Source organism: Gallinula chloropus, assembly GCF_964237585.1.
Source record: "Gallinula chloropus genome assembly, chromosome: 26".
Classification (NCBI taxonomy): Eukaryota; Metazoa; Chordata; class Aves; order Gruiformes; family Rallidae; genus Gallinula; species Gallinula chloropus.
Genome location: NC_140111.1, coordinates 5,043,833 through 5,061,458, shown reverse-complemented (window position 1 = coordinate 5,061,458; position 17,626 = coordinate 5,043,833). Strand labels below are relative to the sequence as shown.

Genomic DNA, 17,626 nt, shown 5'->3' with positions numbered 1-17,626 from the left:
ACCTTATGCTGCATCCATGGGAGGGGGGGTTGGGGATGGGGATGCTGCCTCTCCCCCATCCTCCTGGGTTTGGGGGGGTCACTGGGGGCCCCTATCCTGTTTTTCCTGCCCTGTTTTCCTTCCCAGCTGCTCCTCACGCTGTCAGCATCTCCCGTTGTCCTCTCCCCCTCTTTCCCTGTCGCCCTACTCCCATTCCCAGGAGGGTTTGGGGTGCGCTGTGGGCCCCTCATGGGACTCCCTGGGTGGAGAGGGGGCAGAAGCAGGGCAGGGGGGTCCCATGGCTCTGCCTGGGGAGGCCATGCTGGATCCGGCAGCGGCGCAGATGGCGGCTGAGCCGTGGGGCAGGGCCCTTCCTGCGGCAGGAACCTCCCGAGGAGCCGTTTCCTCGCCCGGGCGGCAGCGGGTCCCCTCCGCCATCATCCCTTCCCTCCCACCCCGAGGGGAGGAAACGAGCCGGGCCCCCACCGCCCCTCTCCTCCAGCCAGGGGGGGGGCCGGGCACCCAGCGCCAGTGCAGAGCCCGGCCCCGTCTTTGAGCGAAGCGCCGGCAGGAAACTGAGGCGAGTCAGGACCAGCCCGACACGGGCACGAGCAGAACCCGCCTCGCGCCCCGCCGCCCCCGCCTGCACCCCAACACCCGCCCGAGGTGAGGTTTGGGGGGGGGAGGGCTCAAGGGTTGGGGGGACTGAGGGCTTGGTGGTTCTGGGGGGCTTGAGGATGGCGGTGGCGACCCTGGGGCTGCTTCAAGGTGGGTTTGGGTGGTTTGGGGAACACCCACGTGAGCTTGGGGCTCGATGGAGGACCCCCCAGCTCAGCTGCCTGGGCACCCCAAGAGGGGCTGGGAGCTGTTGTCAGCCCCGTCCCCTTCTCGTGTCCCGCAGGCGGAGGCGCCGGGGCGGCCATGGAGGCGGCGGTGCCGGCGGAGGAGGTGTTGGTGCTGGTGGAGTACGGCTTCGAGTACCGGGCCAAGGACGGGACCTTGGTCTCCATCAAGCCCAACGAGCGCTACGTCCTGCTGAAGAGAACCAACCACCACTGGTGGCACGTCCGGAGGAGCGGGGACGCCCGGCCCTTCTACATCCCTGCCCAGTACGTGAAGGAGCTGCCCCCCATCTCTGCCCCAGGCCCCCTTGACCCCCCGCTGCCGGGACACGCCGGGGCAGATTCGGCCACCCTCATCCCACCGCCGCTGCCGGCCTATGAGTATCGGTTCCTCAGTGCCAGCCAGACGACGGAGGAGGCGGCTGGAGGATGCTCGGTGCTCCAGAGGGACTCGGTGCCCAGGAGGGACTCCGTGCCCAGGAGGGACTCCGTGCTCCAGAGGGACTCAGTGCCCAGGAGGGACTCCGTGCTCCAGAGGGACTCGGTGCCCAGGAGGGACTCAGTGCCCAGGAGGGACTCGGTGCCCAGGAAGGACTCCCCACCAGTGCTCAGCTCTTTTCGCCCCCCCCCGGGGCAGAGCCCCCACCCCACAGAGCCCGTACGCCCCTCGCACTCCCTGGATGACCTGGCACGGGCGATGCCCGTGTCACACGGTGCCACCGCTGTGGGGTCGCGTGGGGACCCCCCAGGACATACTCGGCCCCTCAGCAAGAGCCGCTCCGAGACCCTCTACGCCCCCGGCAAGGACAGGGACACAGCGGGGAGGTGGCCAGGGTCCGGCCATGCGGCTCAGGTACAGTGACACCCCCAGTGTCATCCCCAAAGGCAGCGATGGGGGGAACGGGGAGGGGGGCCCGGGTGGGGGGGGCAGGATGGCTGGGTCTCCTGGTCCCCCACCCCCAGTATGACCCCACATCCCCCAACAGAGTGAGGGATGGCACCCAAGGGCTCCTGGCACTGCTCCCACTGCTGGGACCCCCCACGTCTCCCCCACACACCCATGGAGGAAACCTGCTGGTCAACCCTCCCCCCATATCAGTGCACCAGCAATTACCACTTTGGGGAGGGGGTGGAGAGGGGTGAGTGAGCGACACCCCCACCAGGCACCCACCCTGAGCACCTTCCCCTTGCGCGGTGCCTCAGTTTCCCCACCCTCACAGACAGCCCTGGGCTCTCCCAATCCCCTCCCTGCCCCCAGCAGTTGGGGTGCAGAGTCTGCAGGCCCTGGGGGTCCATGAGGGGGGGGTCCCTGGGGGTCCCAGTGCCACCCAGGGTCCCTTGGGGGGGGTGTCTTGCACCCTGTCCCAGCAGCGTTCCCGGGGCAGGAAGGGGTTAACAGGGAAGCGCAGCGGCTCCTCCCTGCCGGGGCGGGTGTCTCACCTGGGCGCAGCACCCAGGCCCGGAGGTGGGTGCTGGCTGCACCCTGGCTGGTGGGCACCCCGGCACCCCAAACCCCACGCTCTCCCCACACCAGTAAGTAGTGAGGGGGGTCACCTGGCCAGTGGGGCTCCCTCTGACACCCCTCTTACGGGGGGGCACCCAAGGGTGGGGGGGGTGCCCCTGGCCCTTTGCCTGCCACCCACAGCAGCTGGGGTGCAGCAGGGTGAGAGGGACATGGCAGAGGTTGGAGGGGGGGGTGTCCTGCATCTTGTCCCTCCCCCCACTCCCAGGCCTCTCTTTGGGGTAACCCCAGACCCCCACAGCACCCCGAACACCAGTGTCCCCCACTCTGAGGGGGCTCCAGGGGTTGTGCCAGCCAGAGGGGGGGTTGTTTTGCCGGAAGAAAGGGGGTGTCCATGCCAGGGGCTGGGTTTTACAGCCTGTTCTATCCCTGCCACCCCTCTGTGAGGGGTTAACCCCCCACCCACTGCTCTTTGCACACCCAAAACCACCCCCTACCCACCCCAAATCCTGCTCCAGAGGGGGGCAGAAGGGACACCCAGTGTGACCCCCCCTCCCCCCACAGCGGTGCCGTGACTGGAGCTTCCCCCTTCCCCCACCAAACCCAACCAACGGCACCCTCAGCCCCCCACCACCATGTGCCCCCACCGCTCCCCTCCCAGTGTTTGGGGGGGGGGGCACACAACCCCCCTCCTCTCCCAGTTTATCCCCACGGCCGTTACCGGTGGTTCAGCACGATGCCAGGTTGGGGCCAGGACAGGGATTGTTCCCAGTCAGCCCCAGCTGCAGCTCGGGCCTGGGGTCACCAGGGTGCCACTCCAGCCCTGTCAGGCCTGTGCTCTGCTGGGGCAGGAGGCGGGTGACAACACCCCCCACCCCAAAAAAAGCCAATTCCGCTTTGGGGCCCCAAGCGCCGGGTTTGGAGGCGGCTCTTCCGCTCCCCGAACCCCAGCAGGAAGCAGGGCCGGCCTGGGGCTCGGCACAGGGCGCCATCGGCCTTACCGGAGCCTCTGGGTGCCCCCCACCTGCTGCCACCTCCCCCCCTACCCCCCCTTCTCCCCCCACCCCCACACACACACCCCTCAAGATGGGTGAGCGGGTGTCGGGCGCGCTGCAGCGGTCCCGCAGCAGGGTATCGCGGCTGCTGCATTTGGGGAAGGTAGGCAGCACCCATGGGTGCCCCCCCGCCAGGGTGGGGAGGGGGGGTGTTGATTGGGTGGGTGTGGCATTTCCCCCCCCCCCTACCTGCCCCCCTGAATTCCCCCCCCTGGGAACTGGTGGGTGCTCAGTACCCACCCAGGCACTGGTGGGTGGCTGAGATGCTCATGCCGAAGGGGTGAGGGGCACCCAGCAACCCCCTGGGTGGGGGAGAAACCTCCCCACACTCCTCCTGGGATGCACCCATGGGAGGGATGCGGGTGCTGAGGGAGGGCTTGGTGCCAGGGATCCCCTGTCACCACCCCCATGTCCTTGTCCCCAAGAAGATGGTGGCCTCTCGCGCTGGGTTTCCGGCTCTGCTCGCCGCCGCGGGGGGGTCGTGGGGTGAGGGGTGGGGGGCAGGGTGACGGGCTGGCCCTGGGAACACTGGGTCCCATGTCCCTCCTCTGCTCTGGGGTGTCCCTTGAGACGTGGGATCCCCTGTCCCCCCCCAACCCCACCCCAGGGTGATGGGCAGGGCCAGGGCTGGGAAACTTTGTCCCCGCGGGCGCTGGAGGTGGCTCAGGGGCTGTAAACTGGGAGGGAGATCAAAGGGTGCCAGGAGGGGCTCCCCCCTACCCCCACCCCGCAGCCCACAGCCGCCTGGTCCCAGGGGATGGGATGCAGATAGAGGGGGGGCACCAGGTGAGTGCGGGGGGCCCTTGTTTTGGGACGTGCTGGTGGCGGGGTCGGGGCGCTGGGGGGCTGCGGGGTGCTGGCGGTGCGGGTGTCGGCGACGTGGGGCAGGTGCTGTGGGTGCTGGAGACTTCCCAGGGTGCTGGCGATGTGGGAGCTGGTGCTGAAGGTGCTGATGATGTGGGTGCTGATGTGTGGGTGCGGGTGATGGGGGTGTGAGCGCCGGGGGTGCCGGTGCCAGGGGTGCCGGTGCCAGGGTGGGGGGTGCAGGGGGTGGGTGCAGCAGTGGGGCTGCAGGTGTGGGTGTTTGGGGGAGGGGGGGGTCTGTGTGGTGTGGGGGCTGATGTGCAGGTGCTGGTGCCAGTGTGGGTGCAGGTGGTGCCCGTGCTGTGGGTACAGGCGGTGCAGACCCTCCCCCAGCCCAAAATCCCTCCCAGTGGGTGCCCACTGTCCTGTGGGTGCTGGGGGGTCCCCCCTCCATCTGCATCCTGTTACTCACAGCCCCTGCCCCAGGGCTGTCAGGGGGTGATGGGGGGATGTCCCCACAGCCAGCACAGGGCAGGATCCAGCTCCTCAGCCCCTCACAGCCTCCAGCTTGTGTCCTACAGCGGGCACATCCCAATACCTCCATCCCCACATCCCCCCCCTCCCACAGCTTGACATCCCCACCACCATCTGCAGCACCCAAATGACCCCACCCATGTGTCCCCCCCACCCTCAGGCACGCAAGGAACCAGAGGAGCCACCAGCCCACATCTACCTCAACCTCCAGGAGGTGCGGGAAGAAGCAGCAGCCAGCAGCTCAGGGCAGGGGGAGGCCACCAGCTCCACATCCCCCTGGGAAACCCACACGGACACGGAGAGTGGCTGTTTGTTCTATTATAACCCGGGGACGGGCGAGACCACGTGGGACTGTCCCTTTGGGCAGGCAGAAGATGGAGTGAGTCCCGTCGCCTCTCCCGCCTCCTCGCTCGCCCGCAGCCCCGAGTCTCCCTGCTGGGAGCAGCACGTGGATGAAGCCTCCGGACGGGCCTTTTTCTATAACTCAGAAACAGGTGAGACGACGTGGGACCCCCCCCCTGCGGGAGCCAGAGGCAGCTCCCGGGATATGTACCCTGGGGTGACGCCCTACAGTCCCATGGAGCAGAGGGTGAGCGCTCAGAGAGGGGCAGGGGGTGGTGGGGAGGGGGTGGGTGTGGAGATGGGGGCTTGGGATGGAGGTGGAGGTGGGTATGGGCATGGGGAGAGGGATGGGAGCGGTGGAAGTGGAGGTGGAGGTGGGATGGAGATGGAGTTGGAAGTAGAGGTGCAGGTGAAGGTGGAGATGGAGGTGGGATGGAGATGGAGGTGGGATGGAGATGGAGGTGGAGATGGAGATGGAGATGGAGGTGGAGGTGGAGGTGGAGGTGGAGGTGGAGGTGGAGGTGGAGGTGGAGGTGGAGATGGAGGTGAAGGTGGAGATGGAGATGGAGGTGGAGGTGGAGGTGGAGGTGGAGATGGAGGTGGAGGTGGAGGTGGAGGTGGAGGTGGAGGTGGAGATGGAGGTGGAGGTGGAAGTGGAGATGGAGGTGGAGATGGAGATGAAGAAGGAGACAGATGGAAACCAAGACAGGAATGGAAACAGATATCAGGGATGGAGGTGGAGGTGGGTATGGGCATGGGCATGGGGAGAGGGATGGAAGCGGTGGAGGTGGAGATGGAGGTGGAGATTGAAGTGGAGATGGAGATGGAGGTGGAGGTGGAGGTGGAGGTGGAGGTGGAGGTGGAGATGGAGATGGAGGTGGAGGTGGAGGTGGAAGTAGAGGTGCAGATGAAGGTGGAGATGGAGATGGAGAAGGAGACAGATGGAAACCAAGACAGGAATGGAAACAGATGTCAGGGATGGAGGTAGAGGTGGACATGGATGTGGGGATGGAGATGGAGCAGGGATGGAAACAGAGATAGAGATGGAGGTGGAGATAGATGTAAACATGGGCATGGGGACAGGGATGGAGACAGAGATAGAAATAGAAACGGGTGGAAGTGGAGATGGAAGTGAGGATGGAGATGGAGATAGGGATGGAAACAGGGATGGAGGTGGAGATGGAGATAGAGACGAGGATGGAGATTAGGATGGACTTGGAGATGGAGATGGAGATGGAGATGCAGATGGGGACAGGGATGGGGCTGGAGGAAGCCCCTCCTGGGCTGGACACAGGCTGGGGCCATGGATTTCTCTGGTGGGACACAAGATCTCGACTCGTCTCTTCTCTCCAGCCTCCCACTCCAGAAACGGACTATCCCGACCTGTCTGGGGATGAGCTGGAGGGTTACCCCGAGGAGGACTACTCGCCCGTGGGCTCCTACGAGCAGGGGGCCGCTTTCCCTCTGTCCCCACACTGCCACGAGGAGCTGGGGTCCCCCCTGGGCTGGTACGGGCAGGGCCACCCCCAGCACTTCGCCTATGACACGGTACGGGGACGGGGACGGGGACTTGGGTGGGGGTGGGATGGGATGGGATGGGGATGGGGATGGGGGTGGGATGGGGATGGGGACAGAGACTGGGGTGGGGATGGGGTGGGATGGGATGGGGATGGGGACAGGGACTGGGGTGGGGATGGGATGGGATGGGGATGAGGACAGGGACTGGGGTGGGGATGGGGATGGAGATGGAGATGGAGATGGAGATGGGGGTGGGATGGGATGGGATGGGATGGGATGGGATGGGATGGGATGGGGATGGAGATGGGGACTGGGGTGGGGATGGGATGGGATGGGATGGGATGGGATGGGATGGGATGGGATGGGATGGGATGGGATGGGATGGGGATGGGATGGGGATGGGGACAAGGACTGAGGTGGGGATGGGATGGGGTGGGGATGGGGACAGGGACTGGGATGGGGATGGAGATGGAGATGGAGATGGAGATGGGGATGGGATGGGATGGGATGGGATGGGATGGGATGGGATGGGATGGGATGGGATGGGATGGGATGGGATGGGATGGGATGGGGTGGGGATGGGGATGGGGATGGAGATGGGGACTGGGGTGGGGATGGGATGGGATGGGATGGGATGGGGATGGGATGGGGATGGGGATGGGGATGGGGATGGGATGGGATGGGATGGGATGGGATGGGATGGGATGGGGAAAGGGATGGGGGTAGGCATGGGCATGGGCATGGGGACAGGGATGGGGATGGGGATGGGCACAGGGACAGGGATGGAGACAGGGATGGGGACGGGGAGAAAAGAAGGGCTCAGGACAGGGATGGGGATGGGGAGATGGATGAGGATGGGGACGAGCATCCCCAGGGAGCCACAGCAGCAGAAGGGAGGGGCTCTGGGGTGCAGCAGACATGAAACCCAGCACCCCTCCAGCGTGGGCACCTCAGCATCACCCACTGTCCCCCCCAGGGTGGCCACCACGACCGGGCCAGCAGCAGCTCCAGCCAGGACAGCGGGCTCTTCGCCTGGCACAGCACCCTGCCACCCACACCGGGGCCCAAGGACGAGAAGGTGAGCACCCTGGGGAGGGGCAGCCAGCCCTTCCTCCCCCTCCCCAGCACCGAGGAGGGCAGGGGGTGAACCTGACACCCCCCCACACCTCACACCCACTTTGCCTTCCAGTTCAAAAGCCTGGAGAAAGCCGGGGTGCTGAACCGCACCAAGACCCTGGACAGAGGGAAGCGGCTCCGGTGAGCACAGCCCGGTGTCCCCCCGGCACCGGGAGCCTGGGGGGGGCCTGGGGAATAGGGCTGATGCTGTCCCCCTGTGTGACCCCCCCCTCTGCTCCCCAGGAAGAACTGGAGCTCCTCCTGGACTGTGCTGGAGGGCGGGATCCTCACCTTCTTCAAGGACTCCAAGCACTCGGCTGGCGGCGCCTTGGTGAGAGCCCCCTGGCCTTGGTGGGGTCAGCACCCATGGGATAGGGACAGCACCCATGGGATGGGGCCAGCACCTATGGGATAGGGTCAGCACCCATGGGATAGGGTCAGCAAGCACAGGATGGGGTCAGCTCCCATGGGTTGGGGCCAGCACCCATGGGATGGGGTCAGCACCCACAGCATGGGGTCAGCACCCATGGGATAGGGACAGCACCCATGGGATGGGGCCAGCACCCATGGGATAGGGTCAACACCCATGGGATGGGGTCAACACCCACGGGATGGGGCCAGCACCCGTGGGATGGGGCCAGCACCCATGGGATAGGGTCAGCACCCACGAGATGGGGCCAGCAACCATGGGAGGGGGCCAGCACCCGTGGGATGGGGTCAGCACCCATGGAATGGGGTCAGCAAGCACAGGATGGGGCCAGCACCCATGGGATGGGGTCAGCACCCATGGGATGGGGCCAGCAAGCACAGCATGGGGTCAAGCACCCATGAGATAGGGCCAGCACCCACGGGACAGGGCAAGGACCTACAGGATGGTGTCAGAACCTTCAGGACAGGGCCAGGCCCCATGGAATGAGTCTACCCCCATGGATGGACCCAGCAGCCATGGGATGGGGCCAGAACCAGTGCCACAGGGCCAGCAGCCATGGGGTGAGCCCAGCACTCACGAGACTGGGCCAGCACCAGTGGGATGAGGCCAGCACCCACGAGATGGGGCCAGCACCCACAGGCTGAAACCAGTACCCACAGCACGAGGACCCCTCCCAGCACGGGGCTGGGTTTTGGGGGGGTCCACGCTGGCACCAGTGTGTTCACACCTCCCCCCCCCCACACCCTAACGAGTGCCCGGAGCTCGTCAGGGGAGGAAGCGGCACCCGAGCCAGCACCCCCCTCCCCCAGCACCCAGCACCCAGCACCCACCCCCCGGATGCAGAAGCTGCCCTGGGTCTTGCAACACCCTGTGGTGAGGGTGACGGGGGAGGGAGAGGTGACAGCCCCACACCCTCGGGGTGAGGGGGGGACAGGGTGCTGGGATGTGGGTGCAGAGGATGGAGAGGGGGGGCATTGGGGTGGGGGAGCACAGCCAAAGCACCCCAAAACCTGGCACTAGAAGGACCAATGCTGGTCCCCTGTGAAAGCCCTGGGGGGCTGTCCCCTCCCAGGACAGCCTGTGCCCCACTCCTCCCACCATGGGGAGCTGCTCCCCAGGAGGGACCCCCCCCCCAAACTGAAGGTCCTGGGGGTGTCCCAGGAGGGTGGCGAGGGGCAGCTCCCCCCAGGCTGGTGGCTGCAGCACCCACGTGTCCTGCAGAGAGCCCAGTGCCCTGGGAGGGGACAGAGGGGTCCCACAGGGGACATTCCCTCCCCTCCTCCTTTCTGGGGGGGGAGGAAAACCCACAGCCCCTCCCCTCCACCCACAGAGCTGGGCATCCCCATCCCCTGCAGTGGGTGCCAGCGGTGCCACCCCCCCCCTCTCCGTTCCCCCCGCAGCGGCACCCCAGCACCCTGACCACCCCCGAGCACACGGTGGAGCTGCGTGGGGCCACCCTGGCCTGGGCCACCAAGGACAAGTCCAGCAAGAAGCACGTCCTGGAGGTGAGCCCGGGGACAGGGGCTGCAGGGAGGGGACAGTGTCACCTGTCAGGGTCCACTCATGGGTGGTGGCAGTGCCAGCACCTGCCCAGTTCATCCCAGTGAAGGGGATGTGCTGGGATCAGTGGTGGTTGGGGATGCTGGGGGGATGTCCCTGGGCTGCACTGCCCAGCCACTGTCCCTTTCCCACGGGCATGGAGATGTCACCAAGGGGTGTCCTGGCTCCCAGAGGGGTTTTTCCACTCGGGCTTTGCACAGCCAGGAGGTTCCCAGCCGCTCTGGTTAACCAGCACATGGGAATTGGTGTCATCGGTGTAATGAGCTTGGCGCCGTTCTCAGCCTCAGCCTGGCCCCCAGAGCCAGGTGGCTGGAGCCAAGTGCCAGCAGCCCCGTGGCCCTGGCCCTGAGTGCTGCTGCTGCTCCCACAGCTGAGGACACGGGAGGGCTCTGAGTTCCTCATCCAGCACGACTCGGAGCAGATCATCGCTGCCTGGCAGAAGGCCATTGCTGACAGCATCTGCAGGCTGGTGAGCAGGCACCCACTGCCCCCCAAACCCCCAACACACCCTGGGGATGGGCACCCACTTCCCCCCCCAGACCCCCAACCCACCCTGGGGATGGGCACCCACTGCCCCCCAAACCCCCAACACACCCTGGGGATGGGCACCCACTGCCCCCCCCCCATCCCAACCTGCTCTGGGGATGGGCACCCACCACCCCCCCAACCCACCCTGGAGATGGGCACCCACTGCCCCCTCAAACCCCCAACCCACCCTGGGGATGGGCACCCACTGCCCCCCCACCCCAACCCACCCTGGGGATGGGCACCCACTGCCCCCCCACCCCAACCCACCCTGGGGATGGGCACCCACCACCCCCTCACTCCCCCAACCCAACCTGGCGATGGGCACCCACTGCCCCCCCACCCCAACCCACCCTGGGGATGGGCACCCACTGACCCCCCAAACACCCAACCCACGCTGGGGATGGACGCCCACTGTCCCCCCCACCCGAACCCACCCTGGGGATGGGCACCCACTGCCCCCAGCACCCCAACCCACCCTGGGGATGGGCACCCACCACTCCAACCCACCCTGGGGATGGGCACCCACTGCCCCCCCCCACCCCAACCCACCCTGGGGATGGGCACCCACCACCCTCCCAAAACCCCAACCCAACCTGAGGATGGGCACTCACTGCCCCCTCCCCACCCTGGAGATGGGCACCCACTGCCCCCAGCACCCCAAACCACCCTGGGGATGGGCACCCACCGCCCCTCCACCCCCCCAACCCCCCCTGGGGCTGGGCACGGGGGTCTCAGGCTGCCCCTTCCCTAGGGCACCAACCCCCCCTGCGAGGAGGAGCCGGAGAGCGGGGCCGAGTTCGGCTCGCGGGAGAAGCTGGGGGGCGGCGAGGAGAGGAGAGCAGGTGAGCAGCAGGGGGTTGGGTGGTCACCCCACGGTATCCCCAGCTCCCTGGGGTGGGGACAGGTGCTGGGAGCCCTCTGGTCCCTTTGGATGATGGTGACCCATGTCCTGTGCCCCCCCAGCAGCCGGGCAGGTGACGGGCAGCGAGAGCGACTCCAGCAAAGTGCGGCACAAGCTGCGCAAGTTCCTGCAGAGGCGGCCGACGCTGCAGTCCCTGCGCGAGAGGGGCTACATCAAGGGTGGGTGCTGGGGTGAGGGGGGGCGCTGAGCACCCCTCTGGGGGTCCCCAGGTTGGGAGCTGGGTGGGGACAGCACTGGGACAGCGGGTTGGGGGACCCGAGCCCAGCCCTGCGCCAGCGTCACGGTGATGGGCTTTGGGTATGTGCCACCCCACAGGGGGAAGGGGTGGTGGTCCCAACCCTGCTGTCATCCCCCCCACACACACACACACACATCACTGGGTGTCCTCCCAGTGTCCCCCAGCCACGCTCAAGCCAATGTTGGTTTCTCCAGACCAGGTCTTTGGCTGCCCCCTGCAAGCGCTGTGCGAGCGGGAGCGGGGGACGGTGCCCCGCTTCGTCCTGCAGTGCATCCAGACCGTGGAGAGGAGAGGTACCACGCTGGGCTTTGGAGTCAGGGGCTCGGGGATGGGGGCTTGGGGGGCACCACCATCAGGGTAAAGCCTAAACACCATGCTGGGGTTCTCCTTGGAAGCACAGAGCTGGGGTTCTCCTTGGAAGCACCGGCACGGCGCTACCAGTTGGTGTCACCGTGTGCCACTCGTGGTCACCTTCTAGGGGCCAGAGATGGGTACCCACTGTGGGTGGGGGTTGTGGTTAATGGGGGGGCTTTGCCCACCATCTCCACAAACCATCCTCTGGCAGGTCTGGACATCGATGGGCTGTACAGGGTCAGCGGGAACCTGGCCACCATCCAGAAACTGCGCTACAAGGTGGAGCACGGTAAGGTCACCCGTGGTGACAAAGGGGGGCAGATGGGCTATAACACCCCCCCCACCAAGGGCAGGGGGGAACAGGGACCCTCACCCACCCATGGGGTGCTGGGACCTGGCTGAGGTGCTGCCCTGGCCCTGCAGACGAGCACTTGGACCTGGATGATGGGCGCTGGGAGGACATCCACGTGGTCACCGGGGCGCTGAAGCTCTTCTTCAGGGAGCTGCCGGAGCCGCTTGTCCCCTTCAGCCACTTCGACAAGTTCATCGCTGCCATCAGTGAGGCCTGGGGACCAGAGGGGACTGGAGGGGACTGGGGGGCACTGGGAGGGGACCGGAGTGGACAGGGATGGGGATGGGGACAGGAATGAGGATGGGGATGAGGATGGGATGAGGATGGAGATGGGGAATGGGGATGGAGATGGGATGAGGATGAGGATGTATTGTGGATGAGGATGAGGATGAGGATGGGATGAAGACGAGGATGAAGATGGAGATGGGGACAGGGATGGGCATGGGATGAGGATGAGGATGAGGACAGGGATAGAGATGAGATGAGGACGAAGACAAGGGTGAGGATGAGGATGAGGACCGGGGGAGGATGAGGATGAGGGTGAAGATGAGGATGGGAATGGAGACAGGAAGGAGCATGAGGACAGGGATGGGGACAGGGACGGGAATGGGGATGAGATGAGGATAAGGAGGAGGACAAGGATGAGGACCAGGGGGAGGACGAAGATGAGGACGAGGATGAGGATGAGGATGAGGATGAGGATGAGGATGAAGATGAGGGTGAGGGTGAGGATGAGGATGAGGGTGAGGGTGAGGATGAGGACGGATGGTGGGGCTGCCAGAGCAGGCTCCCACCATGTCTGCCCTCCCCTTGCAGAGATGCAGGACCCAACCAAGCGGGGCCAGTGCATCCGTGACCTGGTATTTTCCCTCCCACCCTCCCACCACGACACCATGCAGGTCCTCTTCCGCCACCTCTGCAGGTGAGGCTGCCCCCAGACCCAACCTGGGGGCAGGAAGGGGCGCAGGGCCTGGGTTTGGGGCCACGCTGGGTGACACCACCCCCTCCATCCCCCGCAGGGTTATTGAGTACAAGGAGGAGAACCGCATGTCGGTGCAGAGCGTCGCCATCGTCTTCGGCCCCACGCTGCTGCGGCCGGCGAGCGAGGAGGCCAGCATGGCCATGCACATGGTCTTCCAGAACCAGGTGGTGGAGCACATCCTCAACCAGTACAGCCACATCTTCCCTGATGGCTAAACCCACCCCCCCACCCCATAGACACACACACACACCCCCTGTGGGGATGTGTTTGGGGACGAGCCCAGCAGCGGGGACGTGAAGGAGCAGCAGCACCTCAGGGGAAGGACTTGGCCAACGTGTCACCTTGGACAATGGGTGGTGGCAACTGGGGGCTCGATGAAGGGCGAGCGCCGTGGCCCGGCTGGAGGGATGGGTGCTGGTGCTGGGAGCACCCCGAGCACCCCGAGCACCCCGAGCACCCCACTCTCCTCTGCCACCCGCTCCCGCTGGGGCTGGACCCAGAGAGGTTGAACCCCAGGGGTGTGTAGGGGTTTGGGGTGGGGGGTCCCCATTGATCCCCAGGGGATGATGGAGCCCTGTGGGTGCTGCGGCCAGTGGCACAGACCCGGCGTGCCCGGGGTAAGGAGAAGGGGGTGCCCGGCCGGGCTGTGCCCATGGGGACGGTGCCACCGTGGGGCAGGGCCAGGCTGGGCTGTGCCCATGGGGACGGTGCCACCGTGGGGCAGGGCCAGGCTGGGCTGTGCCCGTGGGGACGGTGCCACCGTGGGGCAGGGCCAGGCCGGGCTGTGCCCATGGGGACGGTGCCACCGTGGGGCAGGGCCAGGCTGGGCTGTGCCCATGGGGATGGTGCCACCATAGGACAGGGCCAGGCTGGGCTGTGCCCATGGGGACGGTGCCACCGTGGGGCAGGGCCAGGCTGGGCTGTGCCCATGGGGACGGTGCCACCGTGGGGCAGGGCCAGGCCGGGCTGTGCCCATGGGGACGGTGCCACCGTGGGGCAGGGCCAGGCTGGGCTGTGCCCATGGGGATGGTGCCACCATGGGACAGGGCCAGGCTGGGCTGTGCCCATGGGGACGGTGCCACCGTGGGGCAGGGCCAGGCTGGGCTGTGCCCATGGGGACGGTGCCACTGTGGGACAGGACCAGGCTGGGCTGTGCTGTGGCCAGAGCCAGGGTCCAGCAGGAGCCCAATGCCATATTCCCAAATAAAGAGCCTGTTCAGCCACAGAGACATTGCTGGGGGGGGTGCTGGGACATCCCAGGGACACCAGGCACAGCAGTGGGGGGGGGTCTGTGCCCCATGGCTCCTGGTGACCCCTGGGGACGTGATGTGCCCCCACCCCCAAGGACAAGGGGAGCTCAGAACCCCTAATGGGGGGAGGGGCAAGACCACAGGCCACCATGGAGTTGGTGTCCCCTGGGCTTTGGGACCCCGTTCCCAGCTGGCACTGCCAAAGCCCAGGTCACCCCAAGTGTCACCACCGGCAGCGGGGACGGGGCAGCAGGTGCTGGTGGCACGTCAGCCAGAGTCACCCCTCTGGGGACACATGATGGGGACAGGGCCAGGACAGGGTGGGATGAAGAGGGACAGCGAGGGACACCCTGGGACGGGTCAGCACGCGGCCAGGGGTTGGGATGGGGGGGATGGATGGGGGGGGGACGGGGACAGGCTTTGGGGTGCAGCGGGGACACGTGGGGACACAACAAGGGCACTGCGGGGTATGGTGGGGTCACTGGGGGATGTAATGGGGACACTTTGGGTGACGGGGGGTGGTGACAGACCCTTTGGGGTGCAGCAGGGACAGCAGGGGGTGCAATGGGGACACTTTGGGAGACAATGGGGGTGGTGACAGACCCTTTGGGGTGCAGCAGGGGGTGTAATGGGGACACTTTGGGTGATGGGGGGTGGTGACAGACCCTTTGGGGTGCAGCAGGGGGTGCAATGGGGTCACTTTGGGAGACGGGGGGGTGGTGACAGCCCCTTTGGGGTGCAGCAGGGGGTGCAATGGGGTCACTTTGGGAGACGGGGGGGTGGTGACAGCCCCTTTGGGGTGCAGCAGGGGGTGCAATGGGGTCACTTTGGGAGACGGGGGGGTGGTGACAGCCCCTTTGGGGTGCAGCAGGGACAGCAGGGGGTGCAATGGGGACACTTTGGGTGGCGGAGGGGGGTGACAGCCCCTTTGGGGTGCAGCAGGGGGTGCAGGGGGTGCAATGGGGACACTTTGGGAGACAAGGGGGGTGGTGACAGACCCTTTGGGGTGCAGCAGGGGGTGCAGGGGGTGCAATGGGGACACTTTGGGTGGCGGAGGGGGGTGACAGACCCTTTGGGGTGCAGCAGGGGGTGCAGGGGGTGCAATGGGGACACTTTGGGTGACAGGGGGGTGGTGACAGATCCTTTGGGGTGCAGCAGGGGGGTGCAATGGGGACACTTTGGGCGATGGGGGGGTGGTGACAGCCCCTTTGGGGTGCAGCAGGGGGTGCAATGGGGACACTTTGGGAGACAAGGGGGGTGGTGACAGACCCTTTGGGGTGCAGCAGGGGGTGCAATGGGGACACTTTGGGAGACAAGGGGGGTGGTGACAGACCCATTGGGGTGCAGCAGGGGGTGCAGGGGGTGCAATGGGGACACTTTGGGTGACAGGGGGGTGGTGACAGCCCCTTTGGGGTGCAGCAGGGACACTGGGACACTTGGGGATGCTTCGAGGGGACAGCAGGGCCGCTTCGGGCCACAGTGGGGACACTTCGGGTGGGGGTGGGGGGGCGTGGGGGGCACTTTGAGGGATGGAACGGGGACTCTTGGGGTGCAGCGGGGGCGTTTCGGGAGACTTTGGGACACAAAGGGATGCGGCCGCGGGGGGTGGTTTGGGGCAGGAAGGTTGGAAGTCCAGCCCCCCCCCCCCCCTCCCCTCCTTTTCCTCTCGGGACAGCGGGGCCCCCTCCGGGGCGGGACGGGGCGGGGAGGGGCGGGACCGGCCCGGGGAGGGGGCAGAGCCCCGCCGAGCCCCCCGCCCGGCTCCATCTTGGCCGCGGCCGCCGTCGAGCGGCTCCAGGTGCGGGAGGGTGCGGGGGGTGGGGGGGGGTCAGGGGGACTGGGAGGTTGGGGGGGGGGAGTTTGGGGAGGGGGTCGCTCCGTCCGGTCCCTCGGGGGGCGCGGGGGGGGGGGGGGGGGGACACGACGTGGCGGGAGGAGCCCCCGGGGTGAACCCCCTCGGGATCCACGGAGTGACCCCCCCCCCCTCCTTCCCCCGCAGCGATGCCCCCCCCGCCCCCCCCCCACACCCCCTCCTGCCCCATGGGACCCCTGGGAGCGCCCCCAGCCCCGCGGCCGGTCGGGACCCCCGGGGGCTGTAGGAGCCCCTGGGGTCGGTGTTCCCCATCAAGCCCCGCAGGACCCCCCCTCACCCCCCCCCGGGGCCGGGCTGGGACCCGGGGCCGCCCCCCACCCGAAAAGGGGGCTGTGCGGGACCAGGGACCGCCACGAACTACCAGCCGCGGCACCCCCAGGGCCCCCCGGGCACGCCCCCAGCAGCCAGACACACCCCCCCCTTCCCCCCCCCCCCTTCCCCAGAGCCTTCTCGGGGTCCTCCCAGACTCTCCAGCATCGAGCTTCCCCCACAGCCTCACAGGACCCCCCCCCAGACCCCTCCAAAAGCAACGCCCCCCCCCCACCCCCGAGCCTCACAGGACCCCCCCAGTAGTGAGTCCACCCTGGCAGGACCCCTCCAGACCCTCCCAGAAGCAACATTCCCCATAGATCCTCACAGGACCCCCCCAGCAGCCAGTCCCCCTCCGCAGACCCCTCCAGAAGCAACACTCCCCATAGATCCTCACAGGACCCCCCCAGCAGCCAGTCCCCCCTGATAGGACCCCCCCCCAGAAGCAACACTCCCCATAGACCCTCACAGGACCCCCCCAGCAGCCAGTCCCCCCTGGCAGGACCCCCCCAGACCCCCCCAGAAGCAACACTCCCCATAGACCCTCACAGGACCCCCCCAGCAGCCAGTCCCCCCCTGGCAGGACCCCCCCAGAAGCCACACTCCCCATAGACCCTCACAGGACCCCCCCCAGCAGCCAGTCCCCCCCGGCAGGACCCCCCCAGATCCCCCCCAGAAGCAACACTCCCCATAGACCCTCACAGGACCCCCCCAGCAGCCAGTCCCCCCCGGCAGGACCCCCCCAGACCCTCCCAGAAGCCACACTCCCCATAGATCCTCACAGGACCCCCAGTGCTCAGCCCTGTACAGACAGGATCTGACCCTGGTGGGGGGGGGTGGGGGGGCAGGGACCCTTCTGGGGCTGTCACCCCCCCTCCCCCCAATCCCCCCCCCCCTCCCCCCAACCCCCCCCCCTCCCCCCCTCCCCCAGCCCAGGCACCAAGGGGTTACACTGCAGAACCAGCTTGGGCAGCCAAAATCCCTCTTAAGAAATTAATCACAGGGAAAAAGGGGGGGGGGGGGGCAGGGCCACCGTGTCCTGTATGTGCCCCCCCCCCCCAACACCCTCCAGTACCCGCCCAGTGTGAGGCCAGGAACCAGTACCCCCCCCCCACTCCATTCCCCACCCCCCTGAGGCCTGGACTTGAAAGCTTCACTAAACCTGCCTGAAAACTC

General features: G+C 67.0%; 1 protein-coding gene across 1 annotated transcript; it reads left to right on the top strand.

Moving 5' to 3' along the window:
• The first annotated feature begins 573 nt into the window (after positions 1 to 573).
• Positions 574 to 13,524, top strand: ARHGAP27 (Rho GTPase activating protein 27). Its single transcript, XM_084275440.1, has 16 exons — positions 574 to 645; positions 881 to 1,674; positions 4,837 to 5,265; positions 6,372 to 6,566; positions 7,513 to 7,614; positions 7,726 to 7,793; positions 7,896 to 7,983; positions 9,483 to 9,587; positions 10,013 to 10,111; positions 10,922 to 11,012; positions 11,134 to 11,250; positions 11,525 to 11,623; positions 11,896 to 11,973; positions 12,108 to 12,242; positions 12,853 to 12,958; positions 13,056 to 13,524. Exons 2-16 carry the CDS (start codon positions 901 to 903, stop codon positions 13,231 to 13,233), a joined length of 2,664 nt encoding a protein of 887 aa, XP_084131566.1. The 5' UTR covers positions 574 to 645; positions 881 to 900; the 3' UTR covers positions 13,234 to 13,524.
• Positions 13,525 to 17,626: the final 4,102 nt, after the last annotated feature.

Bases quoted from the DNA above. Each gene is read 5' to 3' on its own strand.
- ARHGAP27 (XM_084275440.1), top strand. From the start codon at position 901: ATGGAGGCGGCGGTGCCGGCGGAGGAGGTGTTGGTGCTGGTGGAGTAC. The intron at 7,794-7,895 runs GTGAGCACAGCC...TCTGCTCCCCAG, and splicing joins GACAGAGGGAAGCGGCTCCG to GAAGAACTGGAGCTCCTCCT. The intron at 11,624-11,895 runs GTACCACGCTGG...ATCCTCTGGCAG, and splicing joins CCAGACCGTGGAGAGGAGAG to GTCTGGACATCGATGGGCTG.